Source organism: Cherax quadricarinatus, chromosome 61 (assembly GCF_038502225.1).
Source record: "Cherax quadricarinatus isolate ZL_2023a chromosome 61, ASM3850222v1, whole genome shotgun sequence".
Taxonomy (NCBI): Eukaryota; Metazoa; Arthropoda; class Malacostraca; order Decapoda; family Parastacidae; genus Cherax; species Cherax quadricarinatus.
In genome coordinates this window covers 19,936,601-19,964,373 of record NC_091352.1, presented here as the reverse complement: position 1 = coordinate 19,964,373, position 27,773 = coordinate 19,936,601, and the positions used below count along the sequence as shown (strand labels likewise).

Here is a 27,773-nt window from a genome sequence, read left to right as displayed (position 1 = left end):
GGAATTATACTCTTGCGAAGTTAGCGACCTAGGCGATATTTACAAATCGACGATTTCGCGTATTTTGAGCCCTATTTTCGGCTAATTCCATTGTTCCAGTTGACCAAACTCATAGCTATTTCTTTAGAACTCCATTTTTTCTATCGATTGAGTACAAGAAACTGCACATTTACCGATTTCAACTACCCAATAACGTGGTCAGAAATTTGCAATTTGGCCAATTTCACGAAAATTAAAAAATATGACAATTTCAAAATAAGGTCCAGAATGAACAATGCAGACACTCCTGGCTCTAAAATAACATTTTCTTTGTTCATCAGTCACGTCTCCAAACCCCTCTGATATTACTCTTGCTTTCTATTTTGAATTTTTATTCAAACAAAATATAGAAGATTTACTGTTATGCAGACTACTGCAATACTGTAATAATTGTATAAATAACATCAACCCATTCATAACTGCATATTAGAATGGCTAGTTGGACATTTATTGGACAATATCATTTGTTTACTTTTGAACATCGGCAAAAATCAAACATTTCCCATACTTTGAGCTCCATTTCCAGGTTCTTTTTATAGTAAAATCAATCAAAATCACCTCTATTCCTATAATATGTTTTCCATTCTATCAAATGAGACCAAGAAAACGAGAATACAACCATAAATACTATACGAAAATAGACCACAAAGTCAGCATTTTAATTAAAAAAAATGGTCGGAGTTTTTTTTTTCTCATTATGCCCTGCATGCTCCAGGATTTTTTTTATATGGTGCACACTGACCACACAAACCCATTCTCTTACATGTGGGCCTGCCAGCTTTCTCCTGCTTGATTTGAAGCCGCTAGAATTTATGAGTATATATACGTCAAACACGGTACCTAATAAGACGTATATATACGACCTCGACAGTCAAAGGGTTAACAACTGAAGAAATAAAGCTAGAGTATGAACATCACTATTAAATTCAGGCACAGAAATATGTACTTATTATGTCATTAGGATAATGACACTAATAAATTTTCCTACTGAAATTCCAATTCTTCATAATATAAATGCACTGAATATTCTCTTCAAGTTTGAGCGAATGGAGACAAATGGTTTTTTGGGACTTTATGAGCTGGTGGAATGTAAGCTGGGTAATATTTTGTGAAGGGATTCAGGAAAAGCAGTTAGCCGGACTGAAGTCCTGGAGAAGGAAAGTACAGTGCCTGAACTCTAAAGAGGGGTTTGGGATATTTGCTGTTTAGGGTGACATCTAAACTGTCATATATATACACCTCTGGAAAGACAGTAATAGCATGAATGATGGTGAAGAACTTTCGTTTTGAGGTCACCTTGTGATGTGTTTTAAAAATACAAAAAAAAAAAATTAACAACAGCTATCTCCCACCAAGAAATTTTATATAAATTAAGCCTTCAAAAGTTATAGAGATTTAGAAAAACACTAATTCGGTACATACAATATTGTCTAGTGGACATGACTTGCTCTAGCTTAGCAAGTATGGGAGGCTAGAGAAAGGGGAGATACCACAGTTTGTTACTGTGGTTTACCATGGCCCAAAAATAACCCTTAATTTTGCTTAATAATTGCCTCAAACTGCAAAAGTAGTGATGGTGAAAGTTCTTCAAAGCCTAAGAGAAGCCGTGAAGTGCTTCTCATCAGTGAAAAAGTAATAATTCTCCACTTATTGTGTGTAATTTATCAATTAAACTTTATAAAAGGTATGTATGAAAATGAAAAATGACATAAATTGGATTTACAGTTTGAATATCTACAGCAGGTCCTTGGAACCTATCCCCCGAAGATATGGGGATCCTACAGTACTGCAGAAATATTTCCTTGATTAACTACATTAGTAATCACTGAGAATACAACAGTATCACAAAACCTTAACATATATATTTTATGGTGTGATTCAATGGGTCATTTGAGCTCTTACCCACGCACATTATACACTAGGTAGTGAATAATGGTGAATGTTTCTTTTTTTTTTAGGGGGGGGGTGTCACCCTGCCTTGGTAAACAGCCAGCTGAAAGTATTTTTTTTTTTTTTAACAAGTCAGCCATTTCTCACTGAAGCAGGGTGACCAAAAAAAGAAAAACCTTCACACATAATCACTGTCTATGCAGAGGCGCCCAGATACGACAGTTCAGATGTCACTTCAAACTGCCAATATTTTATGGGAGATTGAAACTTACTGCTGAATATCACAAATAAAATAATGAACAACACAAATGTAAGATCTGAAAATTAAATATAAAAATTTACTATGAATCTGACAAGATGAACATAACCAATTAAAAGCTCTACTCTGCAGGCAAATAAAATGTCTATGGATAAATGTCAGCAAACATAAGTCATAATAAATTTAAGTAATTTAACTAACCAGAGTGATGATAAGCAATTCCATAAGGCAATGTTTTACGCAATACTGAGCATACTGATCCGCCACCTTCTTCCAGCAGAGCTTGATACAAAGATACTTTCCTCTTAAACTTTACCTAAAAATTGAAGAAAAGCCATTTAACAGTTTGATGGTGTTAAAGCTGTCTAGGAATTCATCACTAGTGTTCTATCCCTTCATATCTTAGCAAAATCCTTTATTCACTCCTTCCTTTCCTTGAGTGGACTGACATGGACCATTAGGGAAATAGTGAACCTCATTTTCTCCAGTTTTAGTTGCTTTTTTATTTCTGTGTGTGTGTTATATGTACTATTTTTCATGAAGTGAGATATTCTTTTTATTAAAACCATTGGACTAGACAACAAAAATAAAATAGGTAAGAACTAGAGAGAGAAAAAAAAAAAAAAACTTACAACTGTGGTACAAGTTATGGCACTAGAATGAGAGCATCAGTGGGCTAGTGGTGTCGCTTCCTTCCTTTGGTAATATGCTGTGGCCTTACTTTCACCTCTGTCATTCATCAGTAACTTTTATGCTCGGCTTAACCCTTTCAGGGTCCATGCCATATGTTGAGGGTCCAAACCGTAGATCCATGTCACGAGCTCAGCTCAACTCTGATAAGCTGTGAGCGATAAATTTGGGCCTAGATATGAGAGAATACATCTGTGTGCACCACATCAAATAAATCCTGCAGCACACAGTGCATATGAGAAAAAAAAACCATACCCCCGGCCGGGATTGAACCCGCGGTCATAGAGTCTCAAAACTCCAGCCCGTCGCGTTAGCCACTAGACCAGCTAGCTGGTCTAGTGGCTAACGCGACGGGCTGGAGTTTTGAGACTCTATGACCGCGGGTTCAATCCCGGCCGGGGGTATGGTTTATTTGCAATCGTGTCATTACGATTTCTTAAGTCATATGAGAAAAAACCGAGACCGAAATTTTCGATTGAAACAGACTCTGCAGTGCTTTTTCTTATGTTTTTTATAGTTGTATTTGCAATTTCTTGGTCTCTTCTGATAGAATGTAAGATACATTACAGAAATAGAGATTATTTTTATTGGTTTTAGTACTGGAAATGGCTTGAAACTGAGCTCAAAGGAAATGTTAAATTTTTGTCAATGTTCAAGAATAAACAAATGACCTCACATGCCTAATACACGCCAGCTGGTGGGTCTAATATATGTTCACAAATGTGGTGATATTATTTATACAATTATTACAATATTGCATAACAGTAAATCTTCTATTTTTTGGTTTGAATAAAAATTCATTATGTGAATCAAAAATCAAAATGGAATTCATTTGTAAAGCCTGAAAACATAACTGATGAACAGAGGAAATGTTAGTTTAGTGCCAGGAATGCCTACATTGTTTATTCTGGACCCTATTTTGAAACTGGAATATTTTGAACTTTGCATTAAATTGGCCAAATTACCAATTTCCGTTCACTATTTTGTAGTTGAAATAGTTGACTTGGTGATTTCTTGTGCTCAATCGATAGAATACAAGTAATATTAGTGAAATAGCTAAGAATTTGGTCGACTGGAATAATGTAATTGCCCTAAAATGGGAGTCAAAGTAGGGAAAATCGCCGATGCGTAAATATCGCTGACACATCAAAATTCGCGAGAGCATAATTTCGTTAATTTTCCATCAAGTTTCGTAATTTTTGTTTTATTACCTTCAGAAAAAGAGATTCTCTACCATTTCATAAGAAAAAATAGCAAAATCATTTTTTGAAAATTCTTCGACACTGGTGCACACCGAAATTTGGCCTCTGGACCCTGAAAGGCGGCTTACACACTGGCATACGTGTGCGCAAAAACAAACAAGGCCATTGAAAGCTGTTCCAAAATTTATCAAAACTTATCTAAAGTACATGAAGCTACTAGGTCCTCACACCTATGTAATGCTAGCCATCTTTCTTAAATGGTTTTTAAATATTAACCCTTTCAGGGTCCAAGGCCAAAATCTGAAGTGGTGCCCCAGTGTCCAAGAATTTTCAAAAAAAAAAAATTATTATTTTTTCTTATGAAATGGTAGAGAATCTTTTTGTGAATGTAATAAAAGAAAAAGTACGAAATTTGATGGAAAATTGACGAAATTATGCTCTCGTGAATTTTGATGTGCCAGCGATATTTACGAATCGGCGATTTTGCCGACTTTGACTCCCATTTTAGGCCAATTACATTATACCAGTCGACCAAATTCTTAGCTATTTCACTAGTATTACTTCTATTCTATCGATTGAGCACAAGAAATCGCCAAGTCAACTGTTTCAACTACAAAATAAAGTGACCGGAAATTGGTAATTTGGCCAATTTAACACAAAGTTCAAAATATTCCAATTTCAAAATAGGGTCCAGAATAAACAATGTAGGCATTCCTGGCACTAAACTAACATTTCCTCTGTTCATTAGTTATGTTTGGAGGCTTTACAAATAAATTCCATTTTGATTTTTTATTCACATAATGAATTTTTATTCGCACCAAAAAATAGAAGATTTACTGTTATGCAATATTGTAATAATTGTATAAATATCATCACCACATTTGTGAATGTATATTAGACCCACCAGCTGGCATGTATTAGACGTGCGAGGTCGTTTGTTTACTCTTGAACATCGGCAAAAAATTAACATTTCCGCCACTTTGAGCTCAGTTTCAAGCCATTTCCAGTGCTAACACCCATCAAAATTATCTCTATTTCTGTAATATGTCTTCCATTCTATCAAATGAGACCAAGAAATCACAAATACAACTATAAAAAACATACGAAAAAACACTGCAAAGTCGCTGTTTTAATCGAAAATCATGGTCCCAGTTTTTTTTCTCTCATTATACACCGTGTGCTGCAGGATTTGTTTTATGTGGTGCACACATACCACATAGATGTATTCTCTCGTATCTAGGCCCAAATTTACCACTCACAGTTTATCAGAGTGAGCTGAGCTCATGACGTAGATCTACGGTTTGGACCCTGAACGTAAAGCCGTAGATCTACGGGACGGACCCTGAAAGGGTTAAATTCTCACAAAATTTTTAAATACGAAAAACTTAATATACAAAGTATTTAAAGGGCCATCCATCTCAAGGCATTCCTAGCTTTGCAAGTTACTTGCTGGTTTTGCCAATATTTAATTATATATAACACAAAAGAACAAAAAATCCTGAATGAAATATAACAAAAATAATTACATGTGCAAAATCAGGTCACTCTACCTCAGTGAGAGATGGCTGGTAAGCTTAAAAAAGCTCCATACTGAACTTAAAAGGAAAGAGGCAACATGACAATGCACTCAACAGCTTGGCCTGATACCTGGAATGCAATACTGTGTTAAAAAAAAAGTTTAAGGGAATTCTTACAAGAATCCCTGCTATGCCATGGTTGACAGAATCATGAGTAAGAAGTTCAGGATTTGTGCCTTTTTTTCCCACCACTAGGTATTCTAGGAGAGAAATGAAAATTTAAAGCTCACCTTAGGGACAGTTACTCATTTTGTGTCTATGCTGAAGAAAGACCTCTGAGGATCACTGGCAATTATATCTTTATACCTCAACAGCCATCTACCATTAAGGAGGTGTGCAGTGAAAATCTTTCAACATTTTCACTAATGACTGATCCTTGTTACATGCATTAATTTTATAAAAAAAAATTTGATGCAAGTGTGTCGTGTTCATGTTTTCTTGATCCATATCAATCATGAAAAGTCAACTTTTTATATGATGCCCATTTTCTATTTGCTGTTCCTTTCAAGTTTCGAGAATTTTCCTACTCACATAGCCTAGCCCTGGGCCAGTCTTGTCTGGTGATTACTTCTACACAAAATCTGTTTTCTTTTTAAATATCCTTTATTACGTATGTCAGTATTATCCAAATTAGAGGTATATTTAAAATGATGGCCAAAATGCTATCAATAAGAAAAATCTCAGTTTGGACATGCAAAATTTTGTATTATTCATGACCAAGGTTCACGATCCCTCCAGAAACTTGACCTGTGTTTGTATGGGTAACCCCCATTACCCATACAAACATAAGTACTCTACATGATGTACCTGATTTCAAGGTTAATAATGTGGAATCAAAGCAATCAGAAAAAAAAAATTAAAATCCTTACTCGAGTCAGGTCTCCTGGCAGTACCTTGCAAAGTAATTCAGCCAGGGTTTCACAGTTACGTCGTGTAGGGCAGAAGACTAGGCAGGAGTAATCAGGTATCACCTCTCCAACTAAGCCAGCAATCATGTCAGCATCAATTCGCTTCTGCTCATTGCTGTACTGGGTGAAGCAAAACATGTTTTTACCTATTATACTGTTAAAATAAAGATACCATCCAAGAATTAAGTACAGTGGACCCCCGGCTTACAATATTATTTCATTTCAGAAGTATGTTCAGGTGCCATTACTTAACGAATTTGTTCCCATAAGGAATATTGTGAATTAGATTAGTCCATTTCAGACCCCCAAACATACACGTACAAACGCACTTACATAAATACACTTACATAATTGGTTGCATTGGGAGCTGATCGTAAACTGGGGGTCCACTATATTAATATTTCAAATCACAGGTACATCCTACAAGCAATGCACATATAAAAATGTTATCAATCGTTATTGCTTTATGCAATTAACTTAACCCATTCAGTGTCTCATGTACATCTACATTATTCAGGCCAGTGTCACTTTTGTAGATCTGTCTTAATCAATAGCGCCCTCAAATATGCTATGATCGGTAAATTTTGGCTGAGGCATGAGGCAATAGGTCTAAGCAGTGGGGGTGTAGTATGAAAAAATTCATGCCCTTTACTGTGCATGATGGAAACAGCTAATCTCTGACAATGTATCTGGGTTAAAATAGCTACTTTGAGTCATTTTCTAGGATGGTTTTTTTTTTTTTTTTTTTTTTTGGGGGGGGGGCATATTTCTCAGTCGACTGACAGATAAAGACTTGCTAGTGAAATGGAAATGATTTTGGTCAGTTTCAGTTCAGAAGTGGCCTGAAAGACCTCATAGTAACATATATACAGTGGACCCCGGTTAACGATATTTTTTCACACCATAAGTATGTTCAGGTGCCAGTACTGACCGAATTTATTCCCATAAGGAATATTGTGAAGTAGATTAGTCCATTTCAGACCCCCAAACATACACGTACAAACGCACTTACATAAATACACTTACATAATTGGTCGCATTCGGAGGTAATCGTTATGCGGGGGTCCACTGTATTTGACAACTGACAATTTTCCTGAGAAAGGGTGGAGGCCCCCCAATCCCCCAGTGTGTTTTATGGGATTTTAGTAGGTCCGCTTCAATTACTTGGACAGCCTATACCACGACCAATTATTCTTGGTAATGTTTTATTACCCGAAAAGTAGGGTAAAACTTTAGATTTTGTGTGGCTTAAAAGTGGAGGATAAGTGTTGTATAGGAGAGGCCTGAAACTGTGATTAGCACAGGAAAAATTGGTTTAATGGCTGAAATACCTACAGTGGACTAGTTGAATGACCAGATCTTTGTTCTCAATCAAAAGAGTTTATGAATGGAATTGGCCTAAAATTGGCCTCAATGTGGGTAAAATTGTAGCTACAATTGCTCCCCAACTTCCAACTTCATGTCTGCATAATTCCTTAAGCTTTTCATCAATACCTTCAGAAAAAACACCCTAAAAACATCCAGCAAAGTTCCTATTTTAAACAAAATACAAGGTTTCATTTAAAATCCTGGCCCACTGTGTGGAGTAAGATTTTTTTTTTTTGTACTGTGATACACCCACTGCACAGACCCATTCCCAGATGTCAAGGCCAAAATTTCCTGATCACAGCTTAACACATTAACACAGTTAATGTGTTAAAATTATTGTTCTAAAGTCTCCATGGGGAAGTGGAAAAGAATTCTTCCTCCGTAAGCCATGCGTGTCATAAGAGGCAACTTAAATGCCAGGAGCATGGGGCTAGAACTCCTTCTCGTGGACAAATTACTAAGTTTAAAAAGAAAAACTTCAGTTTTTCTTTTTAGGTCACCCTGCCTCAATGGGATACAGCCATCCGTTGGCTTACCTAAGATGGTGTGGAGGATCTCTAGAATATAAAAAATGTTTGGGAAGTCAGCTGGAGTCATGGAAGAGCCTCACTGAAGATACATAATTTACCTCCACTACAACACATTCACTCCTTATAATCAAGGTATTTATCAAAATTAAAAACACAGCTAGAGGAGATGCATGATGCTAAAAACATGGACATGAATAACACTGGTCAACAGCCAAAATGCTTCTGGGATCAGAGTAGCAATTTCCAACTACTTTTAGGTCACTGATAGCACTAACAAAATTTCACTTTTGTCATGTTCCTAGGAAATAAGCATCATTTCCTAATTCTTTATAGCTAAACAAACCCTTGTGGTTTAGTGCTTCTTTTTTATTATAATATAACTAAAAATTTAAAAAAGCAATTTTGATCCCAGAACTTTGCTTTTGTTGTCAGAACACTTCTGGAACACTTTCAAAAAATATAAAAACAGGGGCTCACAAACCAGCATTCAGTTCAGCTCTGGCTACCTGAGAAGACATCAGAAGTGAAATGGCATCAAGAGGCTGCAATCATTCTCCAGATGCATTCTGCTACATATGTGGTCAATTCATTAAGAGAAGAGCAAAGAAGTTCTCTGTAACAGCATCTAAAAAAAATGTGTGAAGCTTACAAAGCAAATTTTGGCATGCCAGCTGGGGACCAAGACAAGATCTGGGCACCTCATGTTTGTGAGCATTGTAAGAAAATACTGGAAAGTAAAAAAAAGTCCTTAGTTATATGAAGGGTAAAATCTTGAATAGGAACATTTCTTAAATGAAATGTATGTAACAGAAACTAATACTTTTGTTCTTTTAAAGGATGGTATAGAAGAAAAAAAAAAAAGCAATGAAGTTTGCTGTTCCTAGAATATGGCATGAACCCACTGGTCACTCAACCAACTGCTACTTCTGCCTGGTGGATCCTTCCAAATGCCGAACTGGGAAAAATGCACCTTCTGTTTCTTATCCAGACCTTCCTTCCTTATATTGCACTAGTACCACACAGTGCTGGTCTTCCTGTACCTACACCTCCAGAAAGAAGTCAACCATCAGAAGAAGAAAGCAGCATATCAGAAAATGCATCTCACAGCTGCAGCTGTTGGGAGGAATCCTTACTGCCTAAACCAAACAGACCTCAATGAGTAAAGTAAAAGGACACAAGTGCAACTAATGTGACATTTTATTGTGGCAACGTTTCGCTCTCCAGGAGCTTTGTCAAGCCGTTACAAACGGTGCATGGGCACAGAGGGCATATATAGGCTCAGAGTGAGGTGCAGTACTAGTGGTGGTAGTAGTAGTAGTGATATAAGTTGTAGTAGTAGTAATAATACAATATGTTAGAACAATTAACTTGCACTTGGGTAAAGGATATAAAAGCTATTACTTAGGAAACAAAAATAAAGTACTTTCACAAGCTAACACCAGAGTCGCCATCGCTTCCAGCACTTCGATAAAGGATCTAACCAGAAAAAAATCCAAGCACCACGAACCAGTCAACGCAGGGGTTTACACTATACCCTGTGGAGGCTGCGACAAGATTTATGTAGGTGAAACAGCAAGAAACCTCGACACCCGCCTCAATGAACACATTTACACATGTAGGAACGATAACTTGAACAACGCCTGTGTACAACACCGAAATTCCACCAATCATCTCATGAAGTTCAGGGACGCCCGATTAGTGATCAAAGAAACTAATTTCCGCAGACGCAAGTGCCTTGAATCTTCACTAATAGCCATTTCTAATACAATTAAACAAAACAAAGGCAGCTTCACCATCTCTGAAGTCTTAGCAAGAATCCTCCTGAAAACAGTAAACCCTGCCATCATATAGTCTCTCCTGTTAATACTACACAAGCACATTACAGAGAATGAACATTGAAACAGGCCTTCTCTATCCAGCCTACAATAGAAATATTTGTCTAATCATACACAAATAACCCGCACATAGAAGAGAGGAGCTTACAGCAACGTTCTGGTCCAACTTGGACCATTTACAAAGTCACACTAACCAGAATTGGAGAAGGACGGGTATATATAGGCAGGAAGATGTAGTGGTGGTAGTAGTAGAAGCAGTAGTGGTAGTAGTAGTAGCAGAAGTAGTAGTAGTGGTGAATAAAGAGGAGGAGCCAGCCAAATACAACGAAAGGGAAGCACTGCAAGGCAGCTAGGTGCCCACAGAGGGAGAGCAAGTGCATAGAGGTGGGGGGAAGGGGAATAATGAAGGAACAGAATCATGAGAAAAAGAAAGAAAGACAACCCAGAGGAGAAAGAAGGAAAGAGGAAAGGGAAGAGGGAGAAGAAGAAAAAGAAAAAAGAAAAAAGAAAAAATGAGGAATCAGGTTAAGTCACGGGTGTTCTGAAGTTTGGAGCATTTTACAATGTAGTGGGAGAGGACGGCATCTACAGAGACGAAGCCAGGACTAAGATTCATACAAGGAAAGTTGTGTATTAGAGAGGATTCAACTAGACGGCAACTGTTGAGAGTTGGAAGTAGGGAAGACAGTTTGAGTGGAAGACCAGTCAATAGGATGGCTATGATCTCTGACGTGACAGAACAGAGCATTGTTAGTGTCAGCAAGCCTAACACTATTTTTGTGCTCCCTAAGTCTGTCAGAAAGAGATCGACCAGTTTCTCCAAAGTATTGAAAAGGACAGGAAGTGCAAGAAATAGACACCAGGAACATCTGTAGAGGGAGGAGAGGTATGAACGAGATTAGTGCAAAGAGTGTTAGTCTGGCGGAAAGTAAGCTTGATGTCTAAGGGACGGAGAGAATTGTTGAGATTAGAAAGACCGCCAGACTAACACTCTTCGCACTAATCTCATTTATACCTCTCCTCCCTCTACAGATGTTCCTGGTGTCTACTCTATTTCTTGCACTTCCTGTCCTCTTGCCGACACTAACAATGCTCTGTTCTATCACGTCAGAGATCATAGCCATCCTATTGACTGGTCTTCCGCTAAAACTGTCTTCCCTACTTCCAACTAACAGTCGCCGTCTAGTTGAATCCTCTCTAATACACAACTTTCTTTGTATGAATCTTAGTCCTGGCTTCATCTCTGTAGATGCCGTCCTCTCCCACTACATTGTAAAATGCTCCAAACTTCAGAACACCCGTGACTTAACTTGATTCCTCATTCTTTCTTTTTTTCTTTTTTCTTTTTCTTCTTCTCCCTCTTCCCCTTTCCTTCTTTCTCCTCTGGGTTGTCTTTCTTTCTTCTTTCTCGTGATTCTGTTTCTTCATTATTCCCCTTCCCCCCACCTCTATGCACTTGCTCTCCCTCTGTGGGCACCTAGCTGCCTTGCAGTGCTCCCTTTTCGTTGTATTTGGCTGGATCCTCCTCCTTATTCCCCACTACTACTACTACTACTTACTATTACTACTACTTACTACTACTACTACTACTACTACTACTACTACTTACTACTACTACTACTACTTACTACTTACTACTACCTGCCTATATATACCCGTCCTGCTCCAATTCTGGTTAATGTGACTTTGTAAATGGTCCAAGTCGGACCGAAACGTCGTCGCAAGCTCCTTTCTTCTATGTGCGGGTTATTTGTGTATCGTTCCAGTCACGGTATTGTGCCTTTTTGTTATTTGTCTAACCATTTTTGTTTCCCAAGTAATAGCTTTTATATCCTTTACTCATGTGCAAGTTAATTGTTCTAACATATTGTATTACTACTACTACAACTTATATCACTACTACTACTACCACTAGTATTGCACCTCACTATGAGCCTATATATACCCTCTGTGTCCATGTACTGTTTGTAACGGCTTGACAAAGCTCCTGGAGAGCGAAACGTTGCCACAATAAAATGTCACAATAGTTTCACTTGTGTCCTTTTACTTTACATTTTTTTTTTATTATTATCACACTGGCCGATTCCCACCGAGGCAGGGTGGCCCGAAAAAGAAAAACTTTCACCATCATTCACTCCATCACTGTCTTGCCAGAAGGGTGCTTTACACTACAGTTTTTAAACTGCAACATTAACAGAAGAAGAAAAACTTTTACTTTACATATTGTCGGTAATTCTACCAACTTTATTACAGACCTCAATGACTTTATCAGAGATCTTGGTTTGACAAAGTCAAACCTGAGCTTTTGATTTCAAGGCTCAAGCTTCTTTACTAATGAAGACAGGTTATGCTACTATATTGATGTATCAGGCCTGTTTGATGCAACTGGAATTGCATGCAATTCAGATGAGTGGAGATTCTTCATTGACAGCTCCTCCAGCAGCCTACAAGCTGTACTTCTGCACAATAGGAACAAGTATCCATGTCTTCCCTTGGCTCATTAAGTGCATCTTAAGGACTACAACAGTGTCAAACTTCTACTGGAAGCTTTGAACTATGATAAGTATGGCTGGGAGGTTATTGGAAACTTCAAAATGGTGGCATTTTTTATGGGACTCCAAGGAGATTTTACCAAGTTTACTCATTATCTCTGTCATTGGGATAGAGACAAAGCAGCACATTACCAGAGGAAACACTGGCCTCAAAGGACTGAGTTCTCAGTAGGAAGACATAATATCAAACAAACCATTTGTGGATCCTCAAAAGGTTCTGTTCCCTCCATTACACATCAAACTAAGGCTAATGAAACAGTTTGTTACAGCTCTTGACAAAGAGTCTACAGCCTTCAAGTTTCTTCAAGATATTTTTCCCCAAGCTATCAGAGGCAAAGGTGACTGCTGGTATCTTCACTGGACCACAAGTCAGGAAAATCATGGAGTACTCAGAATTTCCAAAGAAGCTCACAGAGAAGGAAAAGAAAGCCTGGGAGAGCTTTGTTGCTGTAGCACAGGGCTTTCTGGGCAATAAGAAGACTGACAAATATGTTGAACTTGTTGAGACCTTGGTAAAAAGCTATGGTCAGATGGGCTATAGGCTGTCAAGATGAGCATCAAGGATGCTCATCCTGACAATTTCAAGGATAATATGGGAGCATACTCAGAGGTGCAAGGGGAGCACTTCCACCAAGATATAATGAACTTTCGAACAGATATCAGGGATCGTATAATGAAAACATGATGGAAGACTACATTTGGGGGCTTAAACAAGAAAGTGATTTGTTGCATGCTCGCCAATCTAGAAAAACTGCTCATTTTTAAATTTGTAAATATGTTTCAGAAAGTTTAAAATAAAATTTCTGTAAATTTTGTTAGCTCTACTTTTCAATATACACCTACATGTCACAACAGGTTCCAACAGGCTTGCAGCAGTGTTTTTTTTTACATTCACAGTCTCAATGCTCTTCATTATTGTTCCAGCAGTCATAGAAGGTGGTTGTGATGTACAAGTTTAAATTTTGAGGTGAAAGGTAGGTGATTTTCTTAGCCATACAGGGTGGATACACCAAGTTCTGCTGCTTTCTATGTGAATGGGGCAGCTGTGCAAAAGGTTCCCACTACACCAGGAGAGACTGGCCACTTCGTCAATCATTGGAGCCTGGGATGAAAAATGTTCAACATCCACCTCTCATCGAACCAAACAAAATTTTGCTACCACCACCACACAAAACTGGGGGTTATGAAAAACTTGGTGAAAGCTATGGACAAAACCAGTCAGGGATTCAAGTATTTAACGTCAAAATTCCCCTCAGTGAGCAACGTTAAGATAAGAGAGGGAGTCTTCAATGGTCCTCAGATTCAAGAGCTTCTTAAAGATGGCAACTTTGAATCAGACCTTAACTGAGAGGAGAAAGCTGCTTGGGAAGCATTGAAGTTAGCGGTGAAGGGATTTCTCGAAACAGAAGGGAAGGTAACAAGGAAGAATTGTGGAAAACCTCATCAAGGCTTACAAGAACATGGGATGAAAGTTAAGACATGTGCAACATCTGGTTATCTTCATTGTAGACGTTTCACCATCCAGTGGCTTTATCAATACAGATTCTAGGACATAATTAGAAGACAGTAGAACTATATGCAAAAGATTAGGTAATCAGTCCTTCAGCCTTGGAGCTGGTGTGGAGAGCACTGTGGTTGTAGATTCTGGAGCAAAGGCAAGGAGACTGGTGTTTATATAGGCATCAGTGGATGGGGACACGTAGCAGACGTTGGCATAGCCACTGGAAGGTGGGATTCCCCAGTGGAAGTAGGTCCTACCCAAAGGGATGGGTTAGTTGTAGTAGCTGTGAAGAAGGTCTTGTAGATGTCCTCTGAACCAAGATTCCATTATGATGCAGTGTCTGACAAGTTGTGCAACAAAGGTATACAATACCGACAAGATGAAAGTTAAGACACATGCGCAACATCTGGTTATCTTTATTGTAGACGTTTCGCCATCCAGTGGCTTTATCCATACAGATTCTAGGACATAATTAGAAGACAGTAGAACTATATACAGGACCTTCATGGCTACTACAACTAACCCATCCCTTTGGGTAGGACCTACTTCCACTGGGGTATCCCGCCTACCAGTGATTATGCCCACGTCTACTACATGTCCCTATCCACTGACGCCTATATAAACACCAGTCTCCTTGCCTTTGCTCCAGAATCTCTACAACCATGGTGCTCTCCACACCAGCTCCAAGGCTGAAGGACTGATTATCTCATCTTTGGTATTTGGTTCTACTTTCTTCTAATTATATCCTAGAATCTGTATTGATAGCCACTGGATGGCGAAACGTCTACAATAAAGATAACCAGATGTTGCACATATGTATTAACTTTCATCTTGTCGGTATTGTATACCTTTCATGCACAAGAACATGGGATGTAACATGTCACTTAAAATCCACATTTTGGACTCTTACTAAGACTTTTTTGCAGCAAACTGTGGGGCAGTTAGTGACGAACATGGTGAAAGGTTTCACCAAGATATTTCAACCTTGGAAAAATGGTACCAGGGCAAATGGGGCACAAGAATGATTGCAGACTATTGCTGGATATTGGCAAGAGATGATTCTTCAGCCCACTATAAGTGTCAAGCAAAAAGGCAGAGAGTAGGTATGGATTAGAGTTTAAAACATACTGACATATTGTACTTCATAATAAAATAATCAAATATTACACATTTTGCATTTTTCAAGGTGATATTTGGATTAAGGATATGAAAATACATAAGAATTAACTAATCTCATTTAAGAAGCACACAACTTTTCAAATACTGTTAACCAGTGTAATTAATGTACTTATGCAGACGCATGTTACTTTGTTACTAACCTTCAGGGTTAATAATCTGAACGAAGTCGTCATCGACTCGACATCAGTGGATTTTCTTATATTAATGCTTTAAATGCTCTCTTCAGACTTTAATATAGGTGGTGGCTTACTTAAATTAAGCATTCATAAATTAGAGAGATCTTGGGAAACATGAGTTACATAAGAAAAATGCTGTCTGCTGGAGCTTTGCAAGAAGAGGGAGAATGGGAAACACTGTTCAAGGCGCAACAAGCAGACTGTGAAAATCCAAAGCAAGCACTACCCAAATTTTACTTTTTTTTTTTTTTTTTTTTGGGGGGGGGGGGGATGATGGGATTTACAGCATGTATTATTATCAAAGTATTTTTAGAAGGCAATGAAATTTTGGAAGGACTTTTTCAAGTTTTTTTTTTTTACACACAATCACATTATCATGTTGCTTTATGCAAGGATTTACTATCCTGCATTTCACTTACCGGAAAAGAGCAGAGACGTTGATTCCTCAGTAAATCTTCATCTGCCTTCGAAGCAATATTAACTTCCCAAATTTCCTGACCAATCTGTAAAAAGCATAATGCAATTAAACCAAATATTTAATGACTGAAAAACTAACTTTTTATGGAGAAAATACTGAAGATCTTGAATAGGGGATAAAAAAAAATTATCAGTTTTTTTTTTTCTTAAGAAATAGGAGCTGCCCCACAGTTTAAGTCAACATTTCTCAGGTAGTTTGTCAGTGCTTACTTACAATGTTTCTATTAAATTTTCAGGCTCTAGGAGTCTCTCATTTTGACCATAGGTCTTAGTGAATACATTTCACTGCATATCTATTCCAATTAGAGTGCTGTGCATCTAGCATTTTAACTTTCTTAATTAATAAGTACTTAGTTTTACAATAAATTTTGTAAGTTTTTACATACCTTAATGTACTCTGTTAGTTCTACGGGTCTGAAGTTTTTTGTATAGAGTTTGGCATCCAAATATTGGGCTAATTCCTGCAAGTTACCAACTGTTGCACTCATAGCCACTAGTTGCACTTTGGCTGCAAGTAACAAATAATCTAGCTGTATTTTTACATAATAGATTATGCAGAACAGGACGATAATAAACTATGCACGATTGCGGTAACTAGTTACATGGTCCATAGACAGAGAAACTAAAACCTAACAAATCCCCAGGCCCTGATGAACTGTTTGCAAGGGTGTCAAAGGAATGTAAAGAATAACTTAGCATACCTTTGGCTAATCTTTTTAACATATCACTACAAACTGGCATAGTGCTTCATAAGTGGAAAATGGCAAATGTAATACCTATTTACAAGGCAGGTGACAGGTCCTTGGCTTCAAACTATAGACCAATAAGCCTTACCTCCATAGTGGGAAAATTTATGGAATCAATAACTGCCAAAGCAATTCGTAGCCATCTTGACAGGCACAGATTGATTAATGAATCTCGACACTGTTTTACAAAGGGGCATTCTTGTCTTACGAATTTACTAACTTTTTTCACTAAGGTGTTTGAAGAGGTAGATCATGGCAATGAATATGATACTGTGTATACGGACTTTAGTAAGGATTTCGATAGTTCCACATCAGAGGCTATTGAGGAAACTTAAGGCACACGGAATAGGAAAAAAAATTTCCCGGGTAGAGGCATGGCTGACAAATAGGCGGCAGAGAGTTTGCATAAATGGGGAGAAATCAGAATGGGGGCACATCACAAGCAGTGTTCCACAGGGGTCAGTGTTGGGTCCGTTGTTATTCGCAATTTACATAAACGACATAGATGAGAGAATAAATAGCGACATAAGCAAATTTGCTGTTTCACCAAAATAGGCCGTCCAATTCATTCTAATGAGGGTACTAGAGCACTCCAGGATGATTTGAATAGACTGATGCAATGGTCGGAGAAGTGGCAGATGCAGTTTAATATAGACATATGCAAAGTTCTAAATGTTGAACAGGAAAATAACCATGCGACATATAAACTAAATAATGTAGATCTTAATAATACTGATTGCGAAAAGGATTTAGGTGTTCTGGTTAGCAGTAATCTAAAACCAAGACAACAGTGCATTAGTGTTCGCAATAAAGCTAACAGAATTCTTGGCTTCATATCTAGAAGTATAAATAATAGAAGTCCTCAGGTTGTTCTTCAACTCTATATATCCTTGGTTAGGCCTCATTTAGATTATGCTGCTCAGTTCTGGTCACCGTATTACAGAATGGATATAAATGCTCTGGAAAACATACAGAGGAGGATGACAAAGATGATCCCATGTATCAGAAATCTTCCCTATGAGGATAGACTGAGGGCCCTGAATCTGCACTCTCTCGAAAGGCGTAGAATTAAAGGGGATATGATCGAGGTGTATAAATGGAAAACAGGAATAAATAAAGGAGATGTAAATAGCGTGCTGAAAATTTCCACCCAAGACAGGACTCGCAGCAATGGTTTAAGTTGGAAAAATTCAGATTCAGGAAGGATATAGGAAAGCAATGGTTTGGTAATAGAGTTGTGGATGAGTGGAACAAAATCCCGAGTACAGTTATTGAGGCTAAAACATTGTGTAGTTTTAAAAATAGGTTAGATAAATACATGAGTGGGTGTGGGTGGGTGAGAGTTGGACCTGACTAGCTTGTGCTGCTGGGTCTGGTGCTGTGCTCCTTCCTTGAGTGGAGGTGACTAGACTGGGTGGGTCATTGGGCTAATCCAGAGGGGGAGGGGGGGGGACATGGACCTGTTCTGCATGGGTCAGCAGGCCTGCTGCAGGGTTCCTTCTTATGTTCTTATCTCCACCTTCCTTAGAAAACTTGGAGACAGAGAAAGGTGGGTTAAGCAGTGAGGTTTCTTTTGGTTTGCAGAGGCATTTTAGATTATAACAAACCTTTCAACTGATGCTCGCACAGATCTGTATCAATGAGGTCAGTGTCGCTTACACAGCCCTACATGTAAATTCTAGTGCCTTGAAATCTGGCACAAGAGGCCAGGGAAGCCTAAGAATAAGAATATGGGTCTGTGTGTGTACAGTACACAACAAATCTGGGCCATTGAAATGCATGGCAGGAATGCCATGTTAGTCCACCATTGTTCACCACAGCATTCTGAACTGATATTCCCCTTTAAGAGCACATTCTGCATTTAATAATCGACAGTGACAGACATTTCCAACATTGATGATAGAAAAAAAAAAAAAGTTCTGCAGCTTTGAGAAGACAGTAATAATGTGACAAGAGAAATTCAGAGAATAGTGCTGAAAATCCCAATGCCCCCTTATCTACCTCATGCATCATCATTTTCATATGTCCATGCCATAAATGAAAGCTAATATTTCCCCATGGTTTAAGCACAGATATGAGATGTTGGGGTGGTTTGGTCATTTAGAGAGAATGGAACAAAGTAGAATGACTTGGAGAGCATATAAACCTGTAGAGGAAGGAAGGCGGGGTAAGAGTCGTCCTCAAAAAGGTTGGAAGAAGGGGATAAAGGAGGTTTTGTGGACAAGGGGCTCGGACTTCCAGCAAGCGTGCGTGTGTTAGATAAGAGCGAATAGAGACGAATGGTTTTTTTGGGACCTGACAAGCTGTTGGAGTGCAAGCAGGGTAATATTTTGTGAAGGGATTCAGGGAAACCGGTTAGTCGAACTTGAAGCCTGCACTTTGAAGGAGGGGTTTGGGATATTGCCAGTTTGGAGGGATGTCTAAGCAGTTTACCTGAGCACCTCTGCAAAGACTGCAGTTATGTATGAGTGATGGTGAACGTGTTGAATGATGAAAGTTTTTTCTTTCTTTTTGGGTTTCTCTTTCTTTTTGGGTCATCCTGCCTCAGTGGGAAATGGCTGAAGTTAAAAAAAAAAAAATAGTAACAGCAGTGGTGAGGAGTTTAATTTCCTATCAACTGATGATCAAACCAGTGATAGCATATTGATTATTCACCTGTGAAGCATCAATTTATATGGTAACGTACACGGTCTGGTGGTGTGCCAAGAGCTATCCCCAAGGGATGTGGTAGATTACAGGATCCAACTCAAGTGAGTGACAGATGGTGATTATGGTGGTGGAACAAACACATGGCAGTTATTTCCTTTCACTGTATTAAAAGATGTAACCAACCAATGTCCAATGGAGGGCATAATATTTATAGGCAAATTTATATTTACTAGAAAAGTATTTTGTAGGTGAATTACAGCTGAAGAATATCACATTATGACAATTTACAATAAAATTAATGTATTATGAAATTATGGGGAATTAAAATATGTAAAAAGTAAAAATTAATTTATAAAATCCTGTCCAAGGTTACTGAGACTTACGTGCAGCATAGCGCATTTTTGTGAGAGTTCCCTCCAGTGTAGCCCCTCGGCCTCCAGTATCACCCAACATGTGAACTTCATCCACAACCACTATGCCCAATTCTTCTATACGACCAGTCTCTAGCAGGGCATTCACTAGTCCAGATGCCTTCTCTATGGTTGCCACATAAATAACTCGCCTACAGGAAAAGAACGTGATTCATCAAAAGTAAAACCATATTATAACAATATTATAACCGGTGACAAATATTTAGGCATACCACTATCCTTACAAAACTGCAGAGGAAAAGGGCAGGGAAGGGGGGCTTACATCCCTACTGGTCCTACGAAACTAGACACCATGAATGGTACAAAAATTAAGTCTACACAATCTTTTTCAGATTAACTCTTTGAGGGTGAAGATCCCTGCTCACAAACTTGCTCCCAGGGTCAAAGAATTTAAAAAAAACATCTTATGAAATGATAGAGAACCTTTTTCCAGAGATAAAATCAAAAGTACGAAATCTGATGGAAAACTTACGGAATTACTCGTGAAGTTAATGGTCTCGGCAATATTTATACATTGGCGATTTTGCCCACTGAGCCATTTTTGGGGCCAATTCCATTGTTCCAGTCAACCAAACTCATAGCTGTTTAGCTAGAACTCCCTTTATTCTATCAATTGAGTATAAGAAACTGCCCATTTACCTATTTCAATTACCCAATAAAGTGATCTATTTTTACTGACACAAAAATAAAGACAATGTTATTCAGACTACTGCATAATGGTAGTAATTGTGTAAATAATGTCAGTGCATTCGTGAGTTCATATCAAACCAGTGAGTTGACGTGTAATGGACAACATGATTTGTTTACTCTTGAACACTGGCAAAAATGGATCATTTCTGCTACTTTGAGCTCAATTTAAAGCTACTTTTAGTCTGTACAACATTCAAAATCATCTGTTTCTGTAATATATCTGCCAGTATATGAAATGAGACCAAGAAACCGAGAATACAACCACATGAAATTACACTGCAAAATACACGCCATAAACATGGTTGCAGTTTTTTTTCTCCTCATCATGCACTGCGTGCTGCAGGATTTTTTTTATACTGTGCACACTGACCACAAGGACCCATTCCCTCATATGTAGGCCTACCAGCTTTCTCCTGCAAGATTGGAAGCCCTAGAATTTTGATGTAGTATTACGGGACCGACCCTAGATGCAAAGCTGTAATGTTATAGGACTGACCCTGAAAGGGTCAAGATAGTTCTGTATTTTGGAAGCCTTTTTTTTTTTTCCAACAAACCGGTCATATCCCACTGAAGCAGGGTACCCTAAAAAGAAAAATTAAAATCTCTTTTTAAATTTAATGATTTATATAGGAGAAGGGGTTACTAGCCCCTTGCTCCTGGCATTTTAGTCGCCTCTTATGACACGCATGGCTTATGGAGGAAGAATTCTGTTCCACTTTCCCATGGAGATAAGAGGAAATAAAGAACAAGAAGTATTAAGAAAATAGAAGAAAACCTAGATGGGTATGCATATATATGCATGTGTCGTGTGACCTAAATGTAAGTAGAAGTAGCATCTCACGTGTTTATGAGAGAAGAGAAAAAAAAACAGCAATCCTACTATCATGTAAAACAATTACAGGTTTCAGTTTCACATTCACTTGGCAGGACAGTAGTACCTCCCTGGGTGGTTGTGTTCACCAACCTACTACCTACGTGTTTAAATATTTGCATAAAACAACTTTAAGGCACTCTTAAATAGCAGAATTCGCAAACAAATATTCATCAGTTTGCAGGGTAAAAAAAATTTAAGTCTTACAAAAAAGCTACATACTTTTTTCGTCTGGGCTTAGGAGGAAAAGTGCCTCGACTTCCAGCATATTCCTCCACAAGGAACCCCAATTCAACTCCGAATGGTGACAAATCTCGAACCTAACAAGAAAAAGACTAGTCACAACTTTATTTGGCAAATACCACACCATGTTAAAAGAAAAAAAAGTACTGGTAATTAAACAAATACATGTAAAACATTGGTACTATGTAAACTATAAAAAAATTTCAAGATAATTTTATTGTGCCAGAACAATTTTTATACACAAATATCCGAGACATTGCATGACGGAAAAGAACAAGTGCCACCATGGCCAAAATCTGGGTTAGTGAATGAACTGGTTCCTTAATGTTTCAACTGTTTGTGGAAATGTGAAATTAGTATTGTTTTCTGCATCTGTAGGATAGCCTCAGAGCCCCATAACAAAATAAGATAACAGACCTGCATAATTCCAATCTCCCACACACCTGCATTTTTCCCCAGTGTTTGAATTTGGCACTTGTTCTTTTCTGCTGTGCAATGCCTCAAGTGTGTGGTGTCCTGGATACCAAAACCATTTTTTTTTTTTTTTTTTTTTTTTTTTTTGCTCAAGCAACTTTCCTACCAACAACTACGCTCAAAAGAAGCAGTTCTAAGCATGAGAATTTAAGCTCAAGAGTTTATATGGATGTGTTAATTACACAAGAAAAGTTGTCACCGTTTTCTTGCCCAAACTGTGATGCTACCACTTGAAAATCTAGAGAGAATTATGTACAGTTGTCCCTCCAAATGTGTAGGCTTATTTGCAAGATTCAGTTATTAAATGTGTTTACGGATGAGTACTCAGTGAACAGAATTAATTAACCATGTTTCCTGATGGGTAATCAGTTAACAGATTCAATAGTCCAACATATTTCTGACTCAATGGTTACCCCCACATTAAAATCTCTTTCTGATCAGATCAATACTTTTCACGAATGTTAATATTGACAAGATTAGAGTGATATACCATATTACAGAAATATGGTCTTTGAAACACAAAATGAACCCAAATCAGTAACAAAATTTGTTATAAAAACTTAATTTCATGTTATCCCCTACATGAATTTGTAGGGATGACTAATTAATGAATGGAAGTCAGGTGTATGTTGTACAATACATCATTAACCCTTAACATTATTCATACTGGTACGCAAGTGATGTCGGTGTCCTGTGTCCAACGTATGCACATTCACTCACCAACCCTCCCTTAGTCCCTCCCTCCCTCACTTTCCCCCTCCCACCCACATTCACACCCCTCTTTCATAACCACCCACATTCGTACCCTCTTTCATAACCACCCACATTCATACCCTCTTTCATAATCACCCACTCATACCCACTAGACACACACCCATTCCTGAGATAAAGATCTCTTCACTTGTATGAAGTTTCTAAGTGTTAATTCATCTTCATGATATGCATGACATTTTTATTCTAATAATGTACATATTAAGTCTAAACAGAATGCCACAATCAAGGTTGGCTGAATGCTTCTTACCTTTTCCTGCACTAAGGATACATAGGGTAGTATAAAAATTGCATCACACTGTTTAAGTAGGAGCTGACGTAGCATGAGTATTTCAGCAACCAAAGTCTTGCCACCACTTGTTGGTAATGAAACTAGGAGGTTTCTTGACCCATAGCCTTCCTTGATGCACTCTTCTTGCCATTCTGCATTAAAGCAATTTTCCAATTTATTCCAAAGTTGTAAACATAGATAGTTCAAAAATATTGGTGTTCTTTGGTGTAGTTTAATATTTTCTATTGCATTTCTCAAGTCCTCTATGCAAAACATCGACAAAAAACTAAAACAAAATACAGTATCTTTAATTATAAGAAAAAAGGTCTGTACACGAAAAAATGCAATGTTGAACATTTACTAGTATAGTTCTTGTAAAAAGGATCTAGCCACTAACATTTTAGTAATGTGTTCAAAGTACACTTTAGCTCTACATCCTAATTGTTGATGAACATTAAGTGTACAGCATATGAATCTAAAACCATTGACATCTAAAAAGGTCAAAACTTGTACTGTAGTACACGTGCAGGAAATCAGTGAGATGGGCAAAAAAAATTCTACCATGCCTACAAAATGATGAAAGAATTCGTACATACAAGTAGGTCATCTTCATTGGATGTCTTAGTCCTGGAACTTTGGTCATTCAATGACAAGGTCCTGGGACCAAAACATATCCAATAAAGATGTCTTATGTGTGCACTTATGTTCTTTCATCAATATGACTGGTATCATTACACCTTCCACCTAAAAGCCTGCAGAGCAACATTTTGCATAAAACTAGCAGACAAAATATGCAGTATCCAGTTATACCTCAGTGATTTGATGTCCTTAAAACTCAAAAAGAGGAAGAGAAATATTGTATCATCTCTTCTAAGTAGACTTGTATAGGATAATTCTGATAATCAGTTTCAGTGGCAGCACCAAGAGAGGTATGGGGGTTTCGGCCCCCTCAATTTCCTTCAACCCCATAAGCCCCTCCTGTAATGAAACTTCTCTTATTCAACTTATTCTTAAGCATAAATATCTGCCTATACCAGATGTTCATACAACTTAAGAATGGAGGAATACTACAGAGGCCTACTGATTTACTGTTAGGTAAATGGACATGTGCAAATAAGGAGGCATTTTATTGTGGCAATGTTTCATTCTCCAGGAACTTTCATCAAGCTCGACAAAGCTTCTGGAGAGCAAAACGTTACCACAATAGAATATCTTATTAGTTAAACATGCACCCTCTTACTTAAAATCCTCGATAATTTTAGTTGTGGTTCATAAGCTGGACTACCTGCGGCCAACAGTAACAGCCTGGTCAATCAGGCTCTGATCCACTGAGAGGTCTAGTCAAGGGCTGGGCTGCAGGGGCATTGACTCCTGGAACACCCTCCAGGTAGACTCTAGGTAGCTATAAATATACGTTGGACAGATACACGAGTGGTTGTGGCTGGGTGAGAGTTGAACTTTTGTACCATGGACCAGTAATCCTACTGCAGTTTTTCACCTTTCATATGCTCTTATGATTTAGTAGATATAAAAGAAAGCTGGAAATTTGTGTGGAAAAATTTAACAATGGTGTATATGCAAATAAGGGTAAAGTATCAGAGTACAGTGGTACTAATACGTACTTTGGAACGGGTGCGAGGCATTATCTTCAAATGCTGCAGAGAGAATAAGGCTCAAGGCAGTGCATGTCATGTTCACTATCTATGTGCAGTGTAAATATTATTCAGAGAATAAAGAGTAAGAAAATGCAAAATGGTTTGATTACTTACACAAGATAGAGGAAGATAGGTTGACCAAGAGGATGTATAAATCTTGGGTGGATGGAGTGTGGTATAAGGGACATCCTAAGAAGGGTTGGAGGGAGGGTGTGAAGAGGGTTTGAAGAGGGTTTTCAGTGGTAGACACTTGAGCATCCAACAGATTTGTAAATGTATTATAACAGTGAAGATAAGTGAATTTTTGGAATTTGCAGTGTTGCTCGAGTATGAGCAAAATAAAAAATTTTAAATTGTTCAGGGAAAAACTGATAGCAAGAATTGAGTGGAAGAGGAAAGAACAGTGCACCCTGAAGAATAGGTAAGGATGTCATGGTTCGCAGAGTTACTTAAATTGTGTTGTCCACACACTTCTTGCAAGTCAACTGTTGAACGAGTGACTGGAAAATTTCCCTCTTCACCTTTAGTGAATAACAATTATTTACCCAACATGCAGTATTATTCATGTGAATACAGGAAGCTACAGTTTAGTAAAAGCTTACCATAGAGCTCTGATATGCCATGGTGCAATTTGAGAACCTCAGCTACCTTGGATGGCAAGCCAAAAAATGGTCCAAGCTGGAAGTCTTCACCTAATTTGTCTATTCTGGCAGCATCCTCAAGTGCTGTAGCTACAGCCTCTGCTCGACGCTCACAGTCAGACTTCAAGGGAGCTGAAGTTTATATGTACCACATTATTATTATGTTCACTGGGAAGCACTAAATTCATAAAGTGAATGGGAAGTAATCAAGCTTATTCCAAGAAAAGGGCAGCACCATTTCTTCAGATCCTAAAAGTTTTATTATTAATAATTCAACTACCTCTTCCTTGGCTAACTTGATTTTATATTAAAAAAAAAATTTAAATACATGATAAATATTGTATTATGATAGGATACTGGTAATACAATTACCTATGTAAAATATTTCCCAATGGAACTGAGACTTACATACAGTATATTTAACACACAAGTGTTTTTACAACTAAAATCTTAACCCTGTAGAGTATCTAATTCTAACATTAAAATAGACTATCAATCAACAACTGAAATGGGTATATGCTGCTGTAATCTACATTATTCGTAACTTTCTTTGCTTAATACTATGTTAAGATTTTAACTAATGCTAAAATTAAATTAAGTCTGAAATCACTACTCAATATAACACTCCTACAACACCACAGACTATACATTGGAACCTTGGCATTCGAACTTAATTGGTTCCAGAAGGCTGTTCAAGTGCTGATCTGTTCGAGTACAGAATGAATTTTTCCCAAACAATTTCCTTTTCGGTTAGCAGTTATCACTAACCCTCTTAAACCCCATGGTGACTTATTTATAAATATAAAAAAAAACACCAAAAAATGCAAAGAAACACAAAATAGTCTACAGCGAAGTTCTGGCAGGTCATGTTTGTTTGGTCGAGTGCCAAGTAAATGGTCAACTACCGAGAGATTTGTTTACCGAACAAAGCATTCAAAAACCGAATTGAGTACAAAGCTGTTGAAGTACCAAGGTTCCACTGTATTAACCCTTTGACTGTCGCGGCCATATATATACGTTTTACGAGGTGCCGTGTTTGACGTATATATACTCATAAATTCTAGCGGCTTCAAATCAAGCAGGAGAAAGCTGGTAGGCCCACATGTGAGAGAATGGGTCTGTGTGGTCAGTGTGCACCATATAAAAAAAATCCTGGAGCACACAGTGCATAATGAGAAAAAAAAAACTCCGACCGTTTTTTTTAATTAAAATGCCGATTTTGTGGTCTATTTTCGTATAGTATTTATGGTTGTATTCTCGTTTTCTTGGTCTCATTTGATAGAATGGAAAACATGTTACAGAAATAGAGGTGTTTTTGATTGATTTTACTATAAAAAGAACCTAGAAATGGAGCTCAAATTAGGGGAAATGTTTGATTTTTGCCAATGTTCAAAAGTAAACAAATGATGCCATTGTCCAATATATGTCCAACTAGCCATTCTAATATGCAGTCATGAATGGGTTGATGTTATTTATACAGTTATTACAGCATTGCAGTAGCCTGCATAATAGTAAGTCTAATACAGTGGACCCCCGCTTAACGATCACCTCCAAATGCGACCAATTATGTAAGTGTATTTATGTAAGTGCGTTTGTACGTGTATGTTTGGGGGTCTGAAATGGACTAATCTACTTCACAATATTCCTTATGGGGAAAAATTCAGTCAGTACTGGCACCTGAACATACTACTGGAATGAAAAAAGTTCGTTAAGCGGGGGTCCACTGTATTTTTTGTTTGAATAAAAATTCAAAATAGAAAGCAAGAGTAATATCAGAGGGGCCTGGAGACGTGACTGATGAACAAAGAAAACGTTATTTTAGAGCCTGGAATGTCTGCATTGTTCATTCTGGACCTTATTTTGAAATTGTCATATTTTTTAGTTTTCGTGAAATTGGCCAAATTGCAAATTTCTGACCACATTATTAGGTAGTTGAAATCAGTAAATGGGCAGTTTCTTGTACTCAATCGATAGAAAAAATGAAGTTCTAAAGAAATAGCTATGAGTTTGGGCGACTGGAACAATGGAATTAGCCGAAAATAGGGCTCAAAGTGGGCGAAATCGCCGATTTGTAAACAGCGCCGAGGTCGCTAACTTCGCGAGAGCATAATTCCGTCAGTTTTCCATCAAATTTCGTTGTTTTGGTGT

The 27,773-nt window shown here is 37.8% G+C and overlaps 2 protein-coding genes across 4 annotated transcripts in view; one reads left to right on the top strand and one right to left on the bottom strand.

Annotated features, from left to right (window-relative positions):
- The window catches only part of LOC128699309 (TLC domain-containing protein 3A), a 623,909-nt gene that overhangs the window by 432,350 nt on the left and 163,786 nt on the right, over positions 1–27,773 (top strand). The window lies entirely within an intron of this gene.
- Positions 1–27,773, bottom strand: part of mus301 (mutagen-sensitive 301) — a 122,247-nt gene that overhangs the window by 75,284 nt on the left and 19,190 nt on the right. For 2 of the 3 annotated variants that reach the window (XM_070098269.1, XM_070098270.1), the window contains exons 3-10: positions 25,587–25,757; positions 23,309–23,481; positions 21,793–21,890; positions 19,962–20,140; positions 16,570–16,691; positions 16,126–16,209; positions 6,527–6,685; positions 2,390–2,504 (exon numbers count right to left, since the gene is read on the bottom strand). In XM_070098269.1, coding sequence (XP_069954370.1) covers positions 2,390–2,504; positions 6,527–6,685; positions 16,126–16,209; positions 16,570–16,691; positions 19,962–20,140; positions 21,793–21,890; positions 23,309–23,481; positions 25,587–25,757 — 1,101 coding nt within the window. The remainder of the gene's footprint in view (positions 1–2,389; positions 2,505–6,526; positions 6,686–16,125; positions 16,210–16,569; positions 16,692–19,961; positions 20,141–21,792; positions 21,891–23,308; positions 23,482–25,586; positions 25,758–27,773) is intronic. The other variant, XM_070098271.1, reaches the window with a different exon arrangement.